Here is a 23742-nt window from a genome sequence, read left to right on the forward strand (position 1 = left end):
GACTGTGCAACGACTAACGAGGAACTTTGTTCAGGTATGCAGATTTTGCATCACTGATCATTTTGACAAATCACGATATCGCAGGTAAGGGGTGATGCTCAATGTAAAGAAAGATTGCTGGCTCACACTGTTTTGTCACTTTTGGCACATAAGAAAAGCAATAAATAACTGATTTATTATTATTGAAACTCGAAATGACTATGCTATATTTTGATCAGCCTATTCATTATAGAGATGGTAGACATCTATTTTGAAGCTATTACTTCATGTATTGAAAATAATGGAATCATTTAATGACCATCATTTGGAATCGGTGTCTGAATTTTGTCTTCAGGCGCTAGGTCAGGCATTGGTACTACCTACTGCCACATACAGTATGCAGAGCTGTGGGAGACCACCTCAAGTGTGCCCCTGGTAGAGCCCGGGGTGGTGTTTACCATGCCTTCAGCAGGCTTGAAAAGTGGGATTGATCTGTTTGATCCATTTGTTTCTTTCAGTTTTTAGTAGTTGGGTCCTTTGACGCATTATTGATTTCAACATTTTTCCTTTTCAACAAACATGCACTGGATTGGGTGAAGTTGGTCATTGGTTCCATTTGTTTAGCAATATGTTAAAATTAACTTATGCTTTATTTATATAGCACATTTCAGACATGGATGCAACACAATGCACTTCATAGAAAAATAAAAAAAGAACTGAAATATTTACTACACAACAAACATAAGAGGATAAAAAAAACTAAAGAATAACGATAAAAACTGAAAGACTAACGAGCAGGAAATGCCATTAGCTAAAATAATAAGAATAGGATGCAATGTCCAACCCAAAATATAAGTTTGTTTTACTCCATTGTTTGTAAACAAAATACTTGTAAAAAGTTGGTGCATGAATAATTAAGATGACCAAATGTTACATGAAATGTAAATATGACATATCAAAACCAAATGTACACCCCTTTGTTAATAGGTATTGGCAATAATTCCCTTAATGGTGAGGCATGGAATAATACGAAATATATATATTTTGCCACGCTGGATGTTTGACATGAGTAGGTGATTTGAGTCACGCTTCTTCAGACGAGGAATAAATACAATTAGCACTTGAATGTTGTAAATAAATAGTGTGTATAAATACTAGAGTGATGTACGATTGTTAACAATTGTATTAAGACCAATTTTTTAATATTCTGTCCATGTGTATAAGCTGCAAGTATTTTGAAATTAAGTTGTTATCAAGTCATTGAAATAACAAACTGAAACATGTGTATTTTCAACTTTCACTGTCAACCAAAAGTGAACGTACAATACCAGTCAAAAGTTTGGACACACCTACTCATTCAAGGGTTCTTCTTTGTTTTTACTATTTTATACATTGGAGAATAATAGTAAAGACATCACAACTATGAAATAACACATATAGAAAACATATTTTATATTTGAATTTCTTCAAAGTAGCCACCCTTTGCCTTGATGACAGCTTTGCATTCTCTCAACCAGCTTCACCTGGAATGCATTTCAATTAACAGGTGTGCCTTGTTAAAAGTTCTTTGTGGAATTTCAGTCCGCAACATTTTGGAGTAATGCGTTTAAATTTAGGGGTCGCAGAAATTAAGAGATATGCAACACTTATGTCATCACTCATATAGATATCACATTGAAATCAGTTGCACGAGAGGGGGAGATGAGGTTAAATGTCCTGTTAAAACTAACAGCTCAAAAACCACATGGAATCTGGGAATAATGTTTACATCACTGGTTAGAGGACAATTTGTAGAAAACATCTAGCTACATTTTGAGGTGTTGCATTTTTTTTCAAGTGGGTCCCAACACGGTAAGTGTAACGCAACACTTTCTTTGTTAATCACATAAATAGTGCTCTTTCAATTCAGAGCCTGTTTTTTGCCCTTATGAGGCTAATATCAATAGAATGGGGGGGCAAACGTTTAGGGTTATACATTGTGACATTAAAATACTCCTACTACAATGTTAAAAACATTCTACATTGTGACATTATTTAATTGAAATCATGGTACAATGTCCTCATATATGTATTTTCTGATGTTTAATCAGAGATTTTCTACCAGTGTATCTCTTCCCACATTGATTACAGCTATAAGGGTTCTCTCCTGTGTGTGTCCGCTGGTGCATAGTCAGATGGCTAGATGTAGTAAAACTCTTCCCACATTGATCACAGCTATAAGGCTTCTCTCCTGTGTGTGTTCTCTGGTGCATAGTCAGATGGCTAGATGTAGTAAAACTATTCCCACATTGATCACAGCTATAAGGCTTCTCTCCTGTGTGTGTTCTCTGGTGTATAGTCAGACGGCTAGATGTAACAAAGCTCTTCCCACATTGGTTACAGCTATAAGGTTTCTCTCCTGTGTGTGTTCTCCGATGTACCATCAGGCAGCTTGAGTGAGTAAAACTCTTCCCACATTGATTACAGCTATAAGGCTTCTCTCCAGTGTGTGTTCTCTGGTGTGATTTTAAATGTACTGAAGAAACAAAACTCTTTCCACAGTTAGGGCAGGGGTAAGGTTTCTCTCCTGTGTGTGCTCTCTGATGTATTGTCAGCTGCCTAGATTCAGTAAAACTCTTCCCACATTGATAACAGTTATAAGGTTTCACTCCTGTATGAATTCTCTGACGTTTTTTAAGGTCCTCTGAAGGGGTGAATCTCCTCCCGCAGTCAAAGCAGCAATGAGGTTTCTCTCCAGCCTGAATTCCCTGGTGTGTTTTCATGCTGCTTGGACCATTAAAACTCTTCCCACACTGATAACAGATAAAAGGTTTCTCTCCAGTGTGAATTCTCTGGTGTACTTTTAGTGAATCTGATCTTGAGTAACTCTTTCCACAGTCAGAGCAATGGTAAGATTTCTCTCCTGTGTGTGTTCTCTGGTGTATAGTCAGATGGCTAGACCTAACAAAACTCTTCTCACATTGATCACAGCTATATGGCTTCTCTCCTGTATGTGTTCTCTGGTGTATAGTCAGACGGCTAGATGTAACAAAACTCTTCCCACATTGATCACAGGTATAAGGTTTCTCTCCATTGTGAATTCTCTGGTGTACCTTTAGTGAATCTGATCTTGAGTAACTCTTCCCACAGTCGGAGCATCGGTGAGATTTCTTCCCTGTGGGTTTCCGCTGGTTTTTCTTGAGGTGTTCTGATGTGGAGAGACTCTTCTCTGCCTCGTCAGCGTCATGATATTGTTGAGGCTCTACAGAGGATCCACGATAGTCAAGTCTCTCTCCTGTGTGAACAACAAAGTCAGACAGATGGTTAAAGGCCCACAACAGCAGAAATCTTCTGTTTATTTCAGCTAAAAGGTGATGCCCATGACTGTCTAATGAAGTATAAATGCTTTTACAAATGTATTTGTCAATTGTCTTAAAGACAGTCAAGTGACAACAACAATCATATTTTATATTTTTTCACATTAGTGGTAAAGTGGATTATTCTAGGCTAGAAATAAATGAGACTTTCTGAAACCCTTTGTTCTGTGCCAGATGACTTTTGGTCACCAATATAGGCAGGCTCCCTTCTAGGTTTGCTCAAATTTGCCACATGAGGGCGGTGTGCACGCTAATGTTAGCTCCATGCTAATGCAGAAACCGCTAGTTACGGATGCAGTAGATCTGCATGGAGCAAAAATGGTGAGCTAAGATTTTATACAGAACAAAAATATAACTGCAACATGCAACAATTTAAACATTTTTACATAGTTACAGTTCATATAAGGAAATCAGTGAACTGAAATAAATTCATTAGGCCCTAATCTATGGATTTCACATGACTGGGAATACAGATATGCATCTGTTAGTCACATATATAGTACCAGTCAAAAGTTTGGACACACCTACTCATTAAAGGGTTCATCTTTATTTTAAATATTTTCTACATTGTAGAATAATAGTGAAGATATCAAAACTATGAAACAACACATGTGAAATCATGTAGTAATCAAAAAAAAAAGTGTTAAATCAAAATATATTTGAGATTCTTCAATGTAGCCACCCTAGGCTTTGATGACAGCTTTGCACACTCTTGGTATTCTCTCAACCAGCTTCATGAGGTAGTCACCAGGAATGCATTTCAATTGACCGGTGTGCCTTGTTAAAAGTTCCTTTGTGGAATTTCTTTCCTTCTTAATGCGTTTTAGCCAATCGGTTGTGTTGTGACAAGGTAGGGGTGGTATAAAGATGAGACCAAGTCCATATTATGGCAAGAACAGCTCAGATAAGCAAAGAGAAACGACAGTCCATCATTAACTGACCTTCATGTCTTCAAGTAATCAAGAACATTTCAAGAAGTTTCTTCAAGTGCAGTTGCAAAAACCATCAAGTGCTATGATGAAACTGGCTCTCATGAGGACCGCCACAGGAAAGGAAGACCCAGTTACCTCTACTGCAGAGGATACGTTCATTAGAGTTGATTGCAGCCCAAATAAATGCTTCAGAGTTCAAGTAACAGACACATCTCAACAACTGTTCAGAGGAGACTACGTGAATCAGGCCTTCATGGTTGAATTGCTGCAAAGAAACCACTACTAAAGGACACCAATAATAAGAAGAGATTTGCTTGGGCCAAGAAACACAAGCAATGGACATTAGACCGGTTGGAAATCTGTGTTTTGGTCTGATGAGTCCAAATTAGATTTTTGGATCCAACTGCCGTGTCTTTGTGCGACACAGAGTAGGTGAACAGATGATCGGCGCATGTGTGGTTCCCACCTTGAAGGAGGAGGTGTGATTTTGCTGGTGACACTGTCTGTGATTTAGAATTCAAGGCACACTTAACCAGCATGGCTACCACAGCATTCTGCAGCAATAGGACATCCCATCTGGTTTGTGGGACTCATTTGACCAAGGAGAGTGACCTGGCCTCCACAATCACCTGACCGAAACCCAATTGAGATGGTTTGGGGTGAGTTGGAGCACAGAGCAAAGGAAAAGCAGCCAACAAGTGCTCAGTATGTGGGAACTTCTTCAAGTATGTTGGAAAAGCATTCCTCATGAAGCTGATTGAGAGAATGCCAGAGTGTGCAAAGCCGTCATCAAGGCAAAGGGTGGCTACTTTGAAGAATCTCAAATATATTTTGATTTGATGAACACTTTTTTGGTTACAACATGATTCCATATGTGTTATTTCATAGTTGTGATGTCTCCACTATAATTCTACAATGTAGAAAATAGCAAAAAATAAAGAAAAACCCTTGAATGAGTAGATGTGTTCAAATTTTTGACTGCTAATTTATATATTTTTTAAAAGGGGCAGTATCTGGTGTGACCACCATTTGCCTCATGCAGTGCAACATCTCCTTCACATAGAGTTGATCAGGCTGTTGATTGTGGTCTGTGGAATGTTGTCCCACTCCTCTTCAATTGCTGTGCGAAGTTGCTGGATATTGGCGGGAACTGGAACATGCGGTTGTACACGTTGATCCAGAGCATCGCTAACATGCTCATCAGGTGACATGTCTGGTAAGTATGCAGGGCATGGAAGAACTAGAAAATGTTCAGCTTCCAGGAATTGTGTACAGATCCTTTCAACATTGGGCCGTGCATTATCATGCTGAATCATGAGGTGATGGAGGCAGATAAAATGCACCACAATAGGCCTCAGGATCTCGTCACAGTATCTCTGTGCATTCCAATGGCCATCGATAAAATGCAAATGTATTTGATGTCCATAGCTTATGCCTGCCCTTACCATAACCCCACCATGGGTCACTCTGTTCACAACGTTGACATCAGCAAATCACTCGCCCACAAGATGCCATACACGTGGTCTGCAGTGTGAGGCCGGTTGGACCTATTGCCAAATTCTCTAAAATGACGTTGCGATGGCTTATGTTAGAGTAATGAACATTCAATTCTCAGGCAACAGCTCTGGTGGACATTCCTGCAGTCAGCATGCCAATTGCACACTCCCTCAAAACTTGAGACATCTGTGGCATTGTGCTGTGAGACAAAACTGCACAATTTAGAGTGGCCTTTTATTGTCCCCAGCACAAGATGTACCTGTGTAATGATCATGTGTCTTTTTATTAGTAATATATTTACACTGCTCAAAAAAATTAAGGGAACACTAAAATAACACATACTAGATCTGAATGAATGAAATATTCTTATTAAATACTTTTTTCTTTACATAGTTGAATGTGCTGACAACAAAATCACACAAAAATGATCAATGGAAATCAAATTTATCAACCCATGGAGGTCTGGATTTGGAGTCACACTCACAACTAAAGTGGAAAACCACACTACAGGCTGATCCAACTTTGATGTAATAACCTTAAAACAAGTCAAAATTAGGCTCAGTAGTGTGTGTGGCCTCCACGTGTCTGTATGACCTCCCTACAACGCCTGGGCATGCTCCTGATGAGGTGGCGGATGGTCTCCTGAGGGATCTCCTCCCAGACCTGGACTAAAGCATCCGCCAACTCCTGGACAGTCTGTGGTGCAACGTGGTGTTGGTGGATGGAGCGAGACATGATGTCCCAGATGTGCTCAATTGGATTCAGGTCTGGGGAACGGGCAGGCCAGTCCATAGCATCAATGCCTTCCTCTTGCAGGAACTGCTGACACACTCCAGCCACATGAGGTCTAGCATTGTCTTGCATTAGGAGGAACCCAGGGCCAACCCGCACCAGCACATGGTCTCACAAGGGGTCTGAGGATCTCATCGCGGTACCTAATGGCAGTCAGGCTACCTCTGGCGAGCACATAGAGGGCTGTGCGGCCCCCCAAAGAAATGACACCCCACACCATGACTGACCCACCGCCAAACCGGTCATGCTGGAGGATGTTGCAGGCAGCAGAACGTTCTCCACGGCGTCTCCAGACTCTGTTACGTCTGTCACATGTGCTCAGTGTGTACCTGCTTTCATCTGTGAAGAGCACAGGGCGCCAGTGGCGAATTTGCCAATCTTGGTGTTCTCTGGCAAATGAAAAACGTCCTGCACGGTGTTGGGCTGTAAGCACAACCCCCACCTGTGGACGTCGGGCCCTCATACCACCCTCATGGAGTCCGTTTCTGACAGTTTGAGCAGACACATGCACATTTGTGGCCTGCTGGAGGTCATTTTGCAGGGCTCTGGCAGTGCTCCTCCTGCTCCTCCTTGCACAAAGGCGGAGGTAGCGGTCCTGGTGCTGGGTTGTTGCCCTCCTACGGCCTCCTCCACGTCTCCTGATGTACTGGCCTGTCTGCTGGTAGCGCCTCCATGCTCTGGACACTACGCTGACAGACACAGCAAACCTTCTTGCCACAGCTCGCATTGATGTGCCACCCTGGATGAGCTGCACTACCTGAGCCACTTGTGTGGGTTGTAGACTCCGTCTCATGCTACCACTAGAGTGAAAGCACCGCCAGCATTCAAAAGTGACCAGAACATCAGTCAGGAAGCATAGGAACTGAGAAGTGGTCTGTGGTCACCACCTGCAGAACCACTCCTTTATTGGGGGTGTCTTGCTAATTGCCTATAATTTCCACCTGTTGTCTATTTCATTTGCACAATAGCATGTGACATTTATTGTCAATCAGTGCTGCTTCCTAAGTGGACAGTTTGATTTCACAGAAGTATGATAGACTTGGAGTTACATTGTGTTGTTTAAAGTGTTCCCTTTATTTTTTTGAGCAGTATACAGTGGGGCAAAAAAGTATTTAGTCAGCCACCAATTGTGCAAGTTATCCCACTTAAAAAGATGAGAGAGGCCTGTAATTTTCATCATAGGTACACTTCAACTATGACAGACAAAATGAAAAAAAAAAATCCAGAAAATCACATTGTAGGATTTTTTATGAATTTATTTGCAAATTATGGTGGAAAATAAGTATTTGGTCACCTACAAAGAAGCAAGACTTCTGGCTCTCACAGACCTGTAACTTCTTCTTTAAGAGGCTTCTCTGTCCTCCACTCGTTACCTGTATTAATGGCACCTGTTTGAACTTGTTATCAGTATAAAAAGACAACTGTCCACAACCTCAGTCACACTCCAAACTCCACTCTGGCCAAGACCAAAGAGCTGTCAAAGGACACCAGAAACAAAATTGTAGACCTGCACCAGGCTGGGAAGACTGAATCTGCAATAGGTAAGCAGCTTGGTTTGAAGAAATCAACTGTGGGAGCAATTATTAGGAAATGGAAGATATACAAGACCACTGATAATCTCCCTCGATCTGGGGCTCCACGCAAGATCTCACCCTGTGGGGTCAAAATGATCACAAGAACGGTGAGCAAAAATCCCAGAACCACACGGGGGGACCTAGTGAATGACCTGCAGAAAGCTGGGACCAAAGTAACAAAGCCTACCATCAGTAACACACTACACCGCCAGGGACTCAAATCCTGCAGTGCCAGACGTGTCTCCCTGCTTAAGCCAGTACATGTCCAGGCCCGTCTGAAGTTTGCTAGAGAGCATTTGGATGATCCAGAAGAAGATTGGGAGAATGTCATATGGTCAGATGAAACCAAAATATAACTTTTTGGTAAAAACTTGTTGTGTTTGGAGGACAAAGAATGCTGAGATGTATCCAAAGAACACCATACCTACTGTGAAGCATGGGGGTGGAAACATCATGCTTTGGGGCTGTTTTTCTGCAAAGGGACCAGGACGACTGATCCGTGTAAAGGAAAGAATGAATGGGGCCATGTATCGTGAGATTTTGAGTGAAAACCTCCTTCCATCAGCAAGGGCATTGAAAATGAAACGTGGCTGGTTTTTCAGCATGACAATGATCCCAAACACACCGCCCGGGCAACGAAGGAGTAGCTTCGTAAGAAGCATTTCAAGGTCCAGGAGTGGCTTAGCCAGTCTCCAGATCTCAACACCATAGAAATCTTTGGAGGGAGTTGAAAGTCCGAGTTGCCCAGCAACAGCCCCAAAACATCACTGCTCTAGAGGAGATCTGCATGGAGGAATGGGCCAAAATACCAGCAACAGTGTGTGAAAACCTTGTGAAGACTTACAGAAAACGTTTGACCTTTGTCATTGCCAACAAAGGGTATATAACAAAGTATTGAGATAAACTTTTGTTATTGACCAAATACTTATTTTCCACCATAATTTGCAAATAAATTCATAAAAAATCCTACAATGTGATTTTCTGGATTTTTTTTATAGTTGAAGTGTACCTGTAATGAAAATTACAGGCCTCTCTCATCTTTTTAAGTGGGAGAACTTGCACAATTGGTGGCTGACTAAATACTTTTTTGCCCCACTGTGTGTGTGTGTATATATATTTGTATACAAATAAAACCCCTTTTTCTCCCCAATTTCATGGTATCCAATTGGTAGTTACAGTCTTGTTCCATCGCCGCAACTCCCGTACCGACTTGGGAGAGGCGAAGGTTGAGAGCCGTGAGTCCTCCTAAACACAACCCAGCCAAGCCGCACTGCTTCTTGACACAATGCCCACTTAACCCAGAAGCCAGCCGCACCAATGTGTCGGAGGAAACACCGTACACCTGGCGACCGTGATATGATACACCTGTCAGATGGATGGGTTACCTTGGCAAAGGATAAATGCTCTAACAGGGATGTAAATAAATTTGTGCACACAATTTGCGAAATACGCTTTTTGTCCGTATGGAAATTTCAGGGATCTATTACTTCGCTCATGAAACATGAGACCAACACTTTACATGTTGTGTTTATATTTTTGTTCAGTGTGGGTTTTTTCTATGTATTCCGTAAATTACTGCACATTACCAGTACAAGATCGGGAGTGCTACTCAAGAAAACTCACATTAAGCTGTGTTGCTATTCACAATTTCCCCACCATGGGGAAAAACTCATGGGAGTCCTCTTAGGATGCCAGCGAAAAAATGTTGTTTGAGTGCATTTCACACCACTTTTGGATTACAATTGTAAGGTTTGTTTGAATGTCCTGCTTAATTTTGTGTCATCATCGCAACTGCTTTATACTTAAACACTTCAACCAGTAAAATGCTCTTTGGCTAGCTTTGCTACGAGCCTGTCAATGAGCGTTAGCATTCAAGCTAACAAGTGCTGCATCCAAAAATAGGTATTTTGCAACTATCACAACCAAATATTATCGTAGCGGCAGTTCAAGAAATAATCAAAACAACAATTGTAAACCTATGAGAACCCCAAAAAGTGTTTGTGTAGAAGTAATAACCTGGTATATCTAGGCTGCTGAATGGGCACAGATGGCAAACGTCTGTTGTTTTCCACCACGTACTTGTTTATGACGTGACTCGGCATCATCAGGTTGCCACGGGCTGCATGAGCCAGGCTTGGTACATCCATATTTGGACTTTAAAACTAATCTAACATCTCTGGAGAGACCTGAAAATAGCTGTGGAGCAACGCTCCCCATAAAACCTGACAGAGCTTGAGAGGGTCTGCAGAGAAGAATGGGAGAAACTCCCCAAATACAGGTGTGCCAAACTTGTAGTGTTACACCCAAGAAGACACGAGACTGTAATCACTGCCAAAGGTGTTTCAACAAAGTACTGAGTAAAGGGTCTGAATACTTGTGTAAATGGAATATTTCGTTTTTTAAATTTGCTAAAAACTGTTTTTGCTCAAAGTTTTCTAAATGATTAGAAACAAAAGTAAATACACATTTCATGCAGTTCCACATGTGAACTTAAAGAAATAAAATACATTATAAACTGGGGGTTCGAGCCCTGAATGCTGATTGGCTGACAAAACATTTATTTTTACTGCTCTCTGGGGTTTATAGTATATGGTCAATATACCGCGGCTAAGGGCTATATCTAGGCGCTCCGCATCACGTCATGCGTAAGAACAGCCCTTACCCATGGTATACTTGCCATATACCACACCCCCTCCTTGAGTTATTGCTTAACTAGGGTTGAATATTTTCCCAGAGAATAAATAAATGTTCTCCTGGGTAACCCGATATTTCCCGCCAAAACTATAAGTGTCATTCAAAAGCACATAAATAGGCCTGTCTGGATTTGATGAGAGCTATACATTAAATATGAGCCCTACATTAGACATTTAATGAGCCCAAGCCCAAAAAAATCCCAAATGATTGTGCCTTATCCAATACATATACTGTAGCCAATTATATAGCCTACTGCACATTATGCACGACAGAAAAACATAAAAGCCCATAGATGTAGATAGCTATATGCTCTCTTAGGTAAATATTTTCTTAACTATTTATTGAACTGATTAAGGGCTTGTAAGTAAGCATTTCACGATAAAGTCTACACCAGTTGTATTTGACGCATGTGACAATTAAAATTTGGTTTGATTTGAAACTAGCTCCAGTAGGATAATTTTTTAGTGTGAACTGCATTACTGTACTGTATTATACAAACTGGAATTACATACAGTTGAAGTCAGAAGTTTACATACACCTTAGCCAAATATATTTAAACTCAGTTTTTTACAATTCCTGACATTTAATCATAGTAAAAATTCCCTGTCTTAGGTCATTTAGGATCACCACTTTATTTTAAGAATGTGAAATGTGAGAATAATAGTAGAGATAATGATTTATTTCAGCTTTTATTTCTTTCTTCACATTCCAAGTGGGACAGAAGTTTACATACACTCAATTACTATTTGGTAGCATTGCCTTTTACTTGTTTAACTTGGGTCAAACGTTTCGGGTAGCCTTCCACAAGCTTCCCACAATAAGTTGGGTGAATTTTGGCCCATTCCTCCTGACAGAGCTGGTGTAACTGAGTCAGGTTTGTAGGCCTCCTTGCTCGCACACACTTTTTCAGTTCTGCCCACAAATGTTCTATGAGATTGACGTCAGGGCTTTGTGATGGCCACTCCAATACCTTCACTTTGTTGTCCTTAAGCCATTTTGCCACAACTTTGGAAGTATGCTTACGGTCATTGTACATTTGGAAGACCCATTTGTGACCAAGATTTAACTTCCTAACTGATGTCTTGAGATGTTGCTTCAATATAGCCACATAATTTTACTTCCTCATGATGCCATCTATTTTGTGAAGTGCACCAGTCCCTCCTGCAGCAAAGCACCCCCACATCATGATGCTGCCACCCCCGTGCTTCACGGTTGGGATGGTGTTCTTCGGCTTGCAAGCCTCCCCCTTTTTCCTCCAAGTATAACGATGGTTATTATGGCCAAACAGTTCTATTTTTGTATCATCAGACCAGATTACTTTTCTACAAAAAGTACGATCTTTGTCCCCATGTGCAGTTGCAAACTGTAGTCTGGCTTTTTTGGCGGGTTTGGAGGAGTGGCCTTTCAGGTTATGTCGATATAGGACTCGTTTTACTGTGGATATAGATACTTTGTACCTGTTTCCTCCAGCATCTTCACAAGGTGCTTTGCTGTTCTTCTGGGATTGATTTACACTTTTTGCACCAAAGTACGTTCATCTCCAGGAGACAGAACGCGTCTCCTTCCTGAGCGGTATGACGGCTGCGTGGTCCCATGGTGTTCATCTGTACTATTGTTCGTACAGATGAATGTGGTACCTTCAGGCGTTTGGAAATTGCTCCCAAGGATGAAGCAGACTTGTGGAGGTCTACAATTGTTTTTCTGAGGTTTTGGCTGATTTCTTTAGATTTTCCCATGATGTCAAGCAAAGAGGCACTGAGTTTGAAGGTAGGCCTTAAAACACATCCACAGGTACACCTCCAATTGACTCAAATTATATCAATTAGCCTATCAGAAGCTTCTATGCCATTAAAATGCCATTTTCTGACCCATTGCAACTGTGATAGTGAATTAGAAGTGAAATTATATGTCCGTAAACAATTGTTGGAAAAATTACTTGTGTCATGCACAAAGTAGATGTCCTAACCAACTTCACAAAACTATAATTTGTTAACAATAAATTTGTGGAGTGGTTGAAAAACTAGTTTTAATGACTCCAACCTAAGTGTATGTAAACTTCCGACTTCAACTATACATCTTTCAAACCATGATAAAGCAGGGAAGAGAACATATGATTCTGGTGCAGCACATGCTGCCTACAAAGTTACAAGTATAAGCTAACAAATGTAATTTTGAAATATAACAGGGCCTATTTGTATAATTAGTAGGCTGACACATATACCTTTCATAATGTTTCCGCTAATGTTATTAGCCTATCTCTTTCTCTCTATTGTTGCTTCATTCCTTCTTTGCTGTAAACAGTTAAATTAAATAAGTTGTGTTGTACTAATCTTCATCATTCTAATGACATCCTTGAATAATATAGGATTAGAATTAGATGCAGAAGACTTTCACAACTCTTCATGAAGATCAAATGGTTATGGATCTGAATAAATAACTGTTTTAGCCTACTGCAATCGCGCATTCGCTCTTATTTCAAACTACCAGTGAGTTCTATTGGCTGCTGTATTTAACATTCAGAAAACAAGAGCTAGCGTCCCTCTTCGAATAGTCTATTTGTATAAGAAATTCAAAAATAAAAACAGTCCAGCAAGCTATTCTAGTCTAGCTTTTCCTGCATGGGACTCCAACTTAACTTTATTTAAGGAGGCAGGTGAGTGCGTATTGCACAAGAGGCAGAGGCTATAAGTTAGAAGCTTATTATGCATAATCCATTATTAACGAGCTAAATATAAGGCTAATAATGCATTGAATGTATTACCTGAAAGAGGTAGGCTTGGACATCTACAATATATGACCAAAAGTATATGGACACCTGCTCGTCAAATCAAATTTTATTGCCTCGCATACACATATTTAGCAGATTTCTTTGCGGGTGTTCCTAGCTCCAAGCGGGCATTTAGTATTCAGATTGTCAGCGATGTATACGCCGAGGAACTTAACTAGCTTCTCAAAGCACTTCATGATGACAGAAGTGAGTGCTACAGGCGATAGTCATTTAGGGAAGTTCATTTTGCTTTCTTGGACACAGTAACAATAGCGGACATCTTGAAGCAAGTTGGGACAAGAGACTGGGATAGGGAGAGATTGAATGTCCGTAAACACTCCTGCCAGCTGATCAGAGACTGCTCTGAGGATGCGGCTAGGGATGCCATCTGGGCCTCGTCGAACATCTCATTCCAAAATCATGGGCATTAATATGAAGACGGTCCCCTCTTTATTGGTATAACAGCCTCCACTCTTCTAGGAAGGCTTTCCACTAGATGTTGGAACATGGCTGCGGGGACTTACTTCCATTCAGCCACAAGCGCATTACGGAGGTTGGGCGATTAGGCATGGCTCGCAGTCGGCGTTCCAATTCATCGCAAAGGTGTTTGATGGGGTTGAGGTCAGGGCTCTGTGCAGGCCAGTCAAGTTCTTCCACACCGATCTCAACAAACTATTTATGTATAGACCTCGCTCTGTGCATGGAGGCATAGTCATGCTGAAACAGGTAAGGGCCTTCCCCAAACTGTTGCCCCAAAGTTGGAAGCATAGAATCGTAGCATTAAGATTTCCCTTCACCTGAATTAAAGGGCTTAGTCAGAACCATGAAAAACAACCCTACTATTCCTCCTCCACAAAACTTTACAGTTGGCACTATGCATTTGGGCAGGTAGCGTTCTCAAATCCAGATTTGTCCGTCGGACTGCCAGATGGTGAAGCGTGATTCATCACTCCAGAGAATGTGTTTCCACTGCTCCAGAGTCCATTGGAGGCGAGCTTTACACCACTCCAGCCGACGCTTGGCATTGTGCATGGTGATCTTAGGCCTGTGTGTGGCTGCTCGGCCATGGAAACCCATTTCATGAAGCTCCCGACAAACAGTTATTGTGCTAACGTTGCTTCCAGAGACAGTCTGGAACTCGGTAGAGAGTGTAGCAGACGAAGACAGACTATTTTTACGAGCTACACACTCCAGTACTCGGTGGTCCCGTTCTATGAGCTTGTGTAGCCTACCACATCGCGGCAGAGCCATGGTGCTCCTATACATTTCCACTTCACAATAACAGCACTTACAGTTGACCGGGTCAGCTCGAGCAGGAAAGAGATTTGACAAACTGACTTGCTGTAAAGGCGGCCTCCTATGACAGTGCCACGTTGAAAGTTGCTGAGCTCTTCAATAAGGCCATTCTACTGGCAATGTTTGTCTATGGAGATTGCATGGCTGTGTGCTCTATTGTATACACCTGTCAACAACAGGTATAGCTGAAATAGCCACATCAACTAATTTGAAGGTGTCCACATACTTTTGTATATACAATGCCTTCAGAAAGTATTCAGCTCCCTTGACTTTTTCCATGTTATTCTAAAATGTATTAAGTTATTTTTTCTCATCAATCTACACACAATACCCCATAATGACAAAGCAAAAACAGGTTCAGAAATGTTTGCTAATTTATGAAAAATAAAAAAACTTCAATAGTATTCAGACCCTTTACTCAGTACTTTCTTGGGTATGACGCTACAAGCTTGGCACACCAGTACTTGGTGAGTTCCTCCCATTCTTCTCTGCAGATCCTCTCAAGATCTGTCACGTTGGATGGGAAGCGTTGCTGCACAGCTATTTCCAGGTCTCTCCAGAGATGTTCGATCGGGTTTAAGTCCGGGCTCTGGCTGGGCCACTCAAGGACATTCAGAGACTTGTCCGAAGCCACTCCTGCAGTGACTTGGCTGGGTGCTTAGGGTTGTTATTCTGTTGGAAGGTGAACCTTCACCCCAGCCTGAGGTCCTGAGCGCTCTGGAGCAGGTTTTCATCAAGGATCTCTCTGTAGTTTTCTCTGTTAGTCTTTGCCTCAATGCTGAGTAGTCTCCCAGTCCCTGCTGCTGAAAAAAATCCCCATAGCATGATGCTACCACCACCTTGCTTTACCGTAGGGATGGTGCCAGGTTTCCTCCAGATATGACGCTTGGCATTCAGGCCAAAGAGTTGGTTTCATCAGACCAGACAATCCTGTTTCTCATGGTCTGAGAGTCTTTAGGTGCCTTTTGGCAAACTTCACGCAAGCTGGCATGTGCCTTTTACTGAGAAGTGGCTTCCGTCTGGCGACTCTACCATAAAGGCCTGATTGTTGGAGTGCTGCAGAGATTGTTGTCCTTCTGGAAGGTTCTACCATCTCCACAGAGGAACTCTGGAGCTTTGTCAGAGTGACCATCGGGTTCTTGGTCACCTCCCTGACCAAGGCCCTTCTCCCCCAATTGCTCAGTTTGGCCGGGTGGCCAGCTCTAGGAAGAGTCTTGGTGGTTCCAAACTTCTTCAATTTAAGAATGGAGGCCACTGTGTTCTTGAGGACCTTCAAAGCTGCATAAATGTTTTGTTACCCTTCCCCAGATCTGAGCCTTGACACAATCCTGTCTTGGAGCTCTATGGACAATTCCTTCGACCTTGGTTTTTGCTCTGACATGCACTGTAAACTGTGGGACGTTATGTAAACAGGTGTGTGCCTTTCCAAATCATGTCCAATCAATTGAATTTACCACAAGTGGACTCCAATCAAGTTGTAGAAACATCTTAAGGATGATCAATGGAAACAGGATGCACCTGAACTCAATTTCACATCTCATAGCAAAGGGTCTGAATACTTCTGTAAACAAGGTATCTGTTTTTATGTTTTAATAAATGTGCAAACATTTCTAAAAACCTGTTTTCGCTTCGTCATTATGGGGTATTGTGTGAAGATTGATTAAATAAAAACCAATCCTATGCAATTTTAGAATAAGGTTGTAACGTAACAAAATGTGGGAAAAGTCAAGGTGTCTGAATATTTTCCGAAGGCACTGAGTGGATTTACGACGTGGTTGTAAAGTCATAAAAACTAACAGGGGGGTTACATCTCTGCTAGTCAATTCACTGAAAGGGCTAGCGTCATGACACTAGGGATGTACGATATATCGGTGAACGTATCAGAATCAGCTGATATTTGCTAAAAATACCAACATCTGTATGGGCCCGATGTGTAGTTTAATGCGATGTGCAAAACTGACGTGCATACAGTGAGGGGAAAAAAGTATTTCCCTCATTAAAATGCAAATCAATTTATAACATTTTTGACATGCGTTTTTATGGATTTTTTTGTTGTTATTCTGCCTCTCACTGTTCAAATAAACCTACCATTAAAATTATAGACTGATCATTTCTTTGTCAGTGCGCAAACGTACAAAATCAGCAGGGGATCAAATATAACGTAGGTAAATAATGTAATGACGCCACGTAAAATGTTGCGCTACATGTTCAACACAGCATTCCTAACCTAGCCCACAATGTCTGCTGTGTGGATCCAGCAGTCAACAAGTCGAGCAGTCATTTGAAAGAGTAAGAACATTTCAGCGAGACAACTCAAAGGCGAAATACATTAACGTCAGGATAATGGAATTCATTAACGTCAGGATAATGGAATACATTGCCCTTTGCAATCAACCATTCTCTGTCATGGGTGATGTTGGCTTTCGCCAACAAGACGAGCACCGGAACACATGTTGCCCTACCGGAGTTACACAGTAATAGCGTCACTCTTATTAGCTTCACGACATATGACATATACGTCTCTTCCAAGACGGAGTAGCAGTCAGACGTCTTTGTCCTGTCGTGTCCCTTGTATATATCTTTTTACATCTTTTTCTTCGCATATCTTTTAAAAATATTTTCTTAAACCTTAACTTCTAAATACTCTCCTGCAACACGCCTCACCAAATGTGGGGTAGATCTGCTTTTTTCTAAAGTATTTCTATTTACTTCGGATCTGGAATCCCTCAAATGAAGCTAGCCAGCTAATTACCTACCAGCTATCAGTTAGCAATCCATTGCTAGCGGTCATCAACTAACCTTTAGCTCGGAAAGCTCTCGCCAGTTCAAACAACGTGACTCAAACCAGAGCATAACGGATCTATTTCTCTCCATATTCCCGGATTCCTACGCAAACTCTGGACATTTTCATTTGGATCTTCGCAACTAGCTAACCGCAATCCCAAGTGACCACTCCTGGCTAGCGTTTCCATCCCGGAGCAAGCACCAATTAGCCTGAAGCTAGCCCGGTCAGGACTCCTGTGCTACCACCGAAGCCCACTCCTGGGCTACAATATCCGGACCTCTTCTACTGCCGGTACAGGGCACGGAACCCCGCCGATCCTCTACGACTGGAATACCGACATAATCTGCCCGAGGATTCCAACAGGCCCGACACCCGCTGAAGGCCCATTCTGCTAACCTGCTAGATGCCTAGAGCTACTTGGAACCCTATTAATTCCACAACTGGTCTATCAACATCCCCCAAAGGCTAACTTTCTAGCCCCGGTCTGCTAACTCCTAGCTTGCCTGTCCCGGTCTGCTAACTGCTAGCTTGCCTGCTAACTGATATCTTGCCAGTCCCAGTCTGCTAACTGCTAGCTTGTTTAGCCCCGGCCTACTAACTCTTAGCATCGGCCTGCTAACTGTCTAAATCACTGTGTCCACAGTCAGCCCAACTACTCACTGGACTCATATGTTCACTTGGCTATGCATGCCTCACTCTAATATCAATGGTTTGTGATTACTGTCTTATTTCACTGTAGAGCCTCTAGCCCTGCTCAATATGCCTTAACCAACCATGTTGTCCCACCTCCTAGATATGCGATGACCTCACCTGGTTTAAATATCTCTCTCATCATTACTCAATGCCTAGATTTACCTCCAATGTACTCACATCCTACCTTCCCTTTGTCTGTACACTATGCCTTGAATCTATGCTTTCGTGCCCAGAAACCTGCTCCTTTTTCTCTCCGTTCCAAACGTGCTAGACGGCCAGTTCGTATAGCATTTAGCCGTACCCTTATCCTACTTCTCCTCTGTTCCTCTGGTGATGTAGAGGTTAATCCAGGTCCTGCAGTGCCTAGCTCCACTCCCACTCCCCAGGTGCTCTCTTCTGCAACCGTAAAAGCCTTGGTTTCATGCATGTTAACATTAAGAAGCCTACTCACTAAGGTTGTTTTACTCACTGCTTTAGCACACTCTGCCAACCCGGATGTCTTAGCCGTGTCTGAATCCTGGCTTAGGAAAACTACCAAAAACCCTGAAATCTCCATCGCGAACTATAATATTTTCCGCCAAGATAGAACTGCCAAACGGGGTGGTGTTGCAATCTACTGCAAAGATAGCCTGCAGAGTTCTGTATTACTATTCAAATCTGTATTAGAGGTCGACCAATTATGATTTTTCAACGCCGATACCGATTCCGATTATTGGAGTACCAAAAAAGCCAATACCGATTAATTGGCCGATTTTTATATATTTTTTATTTGTAATAATGACAATTAGAACAATACTGAATTAACACTTATTTTAACTTAATATAAAACATAAATCAAATCAATTTAGCCTCAAATAAATAATGAAACGCGTTCAATTTGGTTTAAATAATGCAAAAACAAAGTGTTGGAGAAGAAAGTAATATGTGCCATGTAAAAATGTGTGCCATATAAAAAAGCTAACGTTTAAGTTCCTTGCTCAGAACATGAGAACATATGAAAGTTGGTGGTTCCTTTTAACATGAGACTTTAATATTCCAAGGTAAGAGGTTTTAGGTTGTAGTTAATATAGTATTTATAGGACTATTTCTCTCTATACCATTTGTATTTCATATACCTTTGAATATTGGATGTTCTTATAGGCACTATAGTATTAACAGTGTAACAGTATAGCTTCCGTCCCCCTCCTCGCCCCTGGGCTCGAACCAGGAACACATCGACAACAGCCACACTCGAAGCATCGTTACCCATCACTCCACAAAAGCCGCGGCCCTTGCCATGCAAGGGGAATAACTACTCCAAATCTAAAAGCGAGTGACATTTGAAACAGTATTAGCGCACACCCAGCTAACTAGCTAACCATTTCACATTGGTTACACCAGCCATTAGGCTGATAGGCTTGAAATCATAAACAGTGATGTGCTTGCGAAGAGCTGCTGGCAAAACGCATGAAAGTGCTGTTTGAATGAATGATTACGGGCCTGCTGCTGCTCAGTTAGACTGCTCTATCAAATCAGACTTAATTATAACATAATAACACACAGAAATACGAGCCTTAGGTCATTAATATGATAGAATCCGGAAACGATCATTTAGAAAACAAAACGTTTATTATTTCAGTGAAAGACGGAACCGTTCTGTATTTTATCTAACGGGTGGCATCCCTAAGTCTAAATATTCTTGTTACATTGCACAACCTTCAATGTATGTCATAATTACGTAAAATTCTGGCAAATTAGTTTGCAATGACCCAGGCGGCCCAAACGGTTGCATATACCCTGACTCTGCGTGCAATGAACGCAAGAGAAATTACACAATTTCACCTGGTTAATATTGCCTGCTAAACTGGATTAGTAGGTATAACTAGTGATTATGATTGCTTGTTTTTTACAAGATAAGTTTAATGCTAGCTAGCAATTTACCTTGGCTTCTACTGCATTTGCGTAACAGGCAGGCTACTCGTGGAGTGCAATGGTTAGAGCGTTAGACTAGTTAACTGTGCGGTTGCAAGATTGGAACCCCTGAGCTGACAAGGTGAAAATCTGTTGTTCTGCCCCTGAACAAGGCAGTTAACCCACAGTTCCTTGGCAGTCATTGAAAATAAGAATGTGTTCTTAACTGACTTGCCTAGTTAAATAAAAGGTATAAAAAAAATATATATATATTTTTTTAATTATCGGAAATCGGTGCCCAAAAATACCAATTTCCGATTGTTATGAAAACTTGAAATCGGCCCTAATTAATCGGCCACACTTCTAAAAATTCACCTTTCGAGAAACAAGTCTCTCACGGTTGCCACTTGCAAGACCTCCCTCTGCCCCCAGCTGTGCCCTCGATACCATATGTGAATTGATTGCCCCCCATCTATCTTCTGAGCTTGTGCTACACTGTGACTGTGTGAAATCACCTCCCCAGTCAGCCTATTGTGTGTAGTGACATTTATATTACACTGTACAGCTTTACCTAAGGATTGGGGATCAATGAAATGGGGTATCAGTCTACTCAATACACAATATATTTTTTCCCAATGTCCACCTCAGTTATCAGACTCCAAAACATCCACACAGTATTGTTTTTCCTCAAGAATAGTGTTCAAAACACATAATTTGACAATAAATGTGGCTCAATTTACTATTGTTTAAGAGTCCCGCAATAAGAGCTACAACGCTAATGTTCTCTGGGTGTCACTGAGTAGACTGATACCCCATGTCATTGATCCACAATCCATAGGTAAGGCTATACAGTGAAATAAGTATGTCCCCAACGCAATTCTAAAGTATAATACATCCCGTGTGATTTCAACTGATTGTCAAATTAACAAATTATTGTCTTGTTGATTTTATATAACAACACTCCAACATTGCTTATGCAATTATGGCATAATTCTACTATTTGTATTAATTTGCGTCACTGTCAATTACATACTTTTATTTTGAAGGCTAAACGCAAAGTCCACTATTGTGGCTAATATTTATTGTGGCTAGCTTCACATAGATGGGTCCGACCACCATTAATCAAATAAGAACAATCTTGTAAATTAGGGTTATTTTAGATGATGTTAGCTAACTAACTAGAGCTAGTATGAGAAATCTTGGTTGAGAATGAAACAACTGAACAATGAAACAGCACAGCAAGTAAGTCAAAGAAATAGGTTTTGATGATGTTTTACTGATAATGGGGCCAATTGTGCGCCGCCCTATGGGACTCCCAATCACGGCCGGATGTCATAGAGCCTGGGTTCGAACCAGGGACTGTAGTGACACCTCTTGCACTGAGATGCAGTGCCTTAGACCGCTGCGTCCATGTGTGTGTTTTAACTATTTAACTGTACCAAAATGCTTAAAAGGCAGCTAAAATTTTAAATATTGGTTATTGGTATCGTGTTTTTTTGGGCAAGTAAAATATTGGATATCAGTATTGGCCAAAAATGTCATATCGGTGGATGACTACTTGTAACCATAGTGTAGCGAATTCAGGGGGAGCTCTGAGCTAGACTCAAAACTGAGCCCAGCCACAGTCAAGACAACACATTTTAACCGTTACGCCAAGATGTCCTTACTTCTTGACGAGGTCGCTAGGTTTTGGGTTAAGGTTTCTACAATAGCTTTCTCTGTGGATTTGAGTGTGGTTACATTTCTCCAGCTCCCATCCCTCAGATGTTAACCAAACCAATTTTCAGGGATACCATTTTGTTGCTTTTTAAATCCTTGGTTGCCCCTTTAAAAAAGACACACAAACAATCAATCAACCAACCAAACTGCAACTCCTCAACTCTTAGTCAAGAGACTGGCATACATAGCATTTATATTAGCCCTCTGATTACATTTAAGAGCAAGACCTGCAGCTCTGTTCTTGGCCAGCTGCAACTTAACTAGGTATTTCTTTGCAGTACCACATAGCTGGACAATAATCAAGCGAAGACAAAACTTTGAACTAAGCCCATGGGGCATATGTTATATTCTTCAAGAATAAATGGCTATCTATAAATAATTATCAAGTCTAAATATGGATGTAACAACTGCAGATGTACCCTTTAACACCACACGTCAGTTCAGCAAACTGCAGAGTCTGTGCCTCTGTTTTAAGACAGTACTTACTAGTGTTAATCTGGGCCGATTTTCCCAAACGCATTTTAAGGCTAACTTCATCAGTAGAACCATAGGATGCCTTAAGACCACTTTGGGAAACCGAGCCCAGATATCCAGTTTCCTCTTCCTCCTCCTTTTTCGATGTGACAGTCATCTCCCTATTCTCTTCTTTCACTCCGACAACTCCATCCTCCTCTTGCTCCTCTTCTTTCACAGTAACTTCCTCCTCCACTTTCACTCTAAACGCGTCTCCCTCTTCTTTTACTGTAACTTCTTTCTCTTCTTCTTTCACTCGAACAGCATCCTCCTTCTCCGTCCAGCAGACCTCTTCTTTAATAGTTGGAGAGTAGCTTAGTGAGGTCATGGTCGGCGATGTCAGCTTGCTTGCTAGGATAGTGCTAATTTAACCAGCCAGCTAGTTTATCAATAACAACACAGTAAATATTACATTAAATGGGATAACTAACTAGACAACAGACATGGGTTTAAAACATAGTGGCTAATATACACGAAAGCGTCTAACGAGCTGTATCGGTTTGGCTAGCAAGCTACGGAGGTGGCTGTCTAACTGTTGCTGTGTGTAAGAAGCGTCGCGTCCACTAGATTATACGTCACATTGGCAGCATTGCCTTAAAGCCCGACATCGCCATCTGCTCACTGGAGTGTGTAACGCAGTTGAGTCAAATTAATATTTTATTTTCAGACAAAAAAGTTAAAGGGTATGAGGAAGCATTAGTTTTTACTCACCAATGTAACAAGACAGTGTGGTAAAATGTTTTGTGGTAATCACAATCTGGCTACCTATAAGAACAAACAAATCAAGTAAATTTGTATTTGTCACATACACATATTTAAATCAAATCAAATTGTATTGGTCCCATACACGTGTTTAGCGGGTGTAGAGAAATGTTTGTGCTTCTAGTTCCGACAGTGCAGTAATATCTAACAAGTAATATCTAACAGTTTCACAACATATACCCAAAATACAAAATAAATCTAAGTAAGGAATGGATTAAGAATATATATACATATATATTAGAGCTGCATTGGACTAAGATACAGTGGCATAGTATAGAGTACCATATATACATATGAGATGGGTCACATAATATTTACAAACAATTAAGTAACTAAGATACCGTAGAATAGTATATAGTACAGTTTACACATATGAGATGAGTAATGAAAGATACGAAGACATTATTAAAGTGGCTAGTGTTTCACTTCCTTAAAGTGGCCAGTGATTCCTAATCTATGTCTATAGGCAGCAGCCTCTGATGTGCTGGACATG

General features: G+C 41.2%; 1 protein-coding gene across 1 annotated transcript; it reads right to left on the bottom strand.

The window, feature by feature from the left end:
• Positions 1 to 1459: 1459 nt before the first annotated feature.
• LOC112255598 (zinc finger protein 2 homolog) lies at positions 1460 to 23040 on the bottom strand. The gene is made up of 2 exons (XM_024428526.2): positions 22461 to 23040; positions 1460 to 3253 (listed from the first exon to the last, which is right to left on the bottom strand). The coding sequence occupies exons 1-2, from the start codon at positions 22813 to 22815 to the stop codon at positions 2040 to 2042; spliced, it is 1569 nt and encodes a 522-aa protein (XP_024284294.1). The 5' UTR covers positions 22816 to 23040; the 3' UTR covers positions 1460 to 2039.
• Between the last annotated feature and the right edge of the window lie 702 nt (positions 23041 to 23742).

This window comes from Oncorhynchus tshawytscha, linkage group LG01, assembly GCF_018296145.1.
Source record: "Oncorhynchus tshawytscha isolate Ot180627B linkage group LG01, Otsh_v2.0, whole genome shotgun sequence".
NCBI lineage: Eukaryota > Metazoa > Chordata > Actinopteri > Salmoniformes > Salmonidae > Oncorhynchus > Oncorhynchus tshawytscha.

Excerpts from the sequence above, each read along its gene's own strand:
- LOC112255598 (XM_024428526.2), bottom strand. The coding sequence starts at position 22,815 with ATGACCTCACTAAGCTACTCTCCAACTATTAAAGAAGAGGTCTGCTGG. Across the intron at positions 3,254-22,460 it reads ATCGGCCCAGATTAACACTA|GAGAGAGACTTGACTATCGT; the intron begins GTAAGTACTGTC and ends TTGTTCACACAG.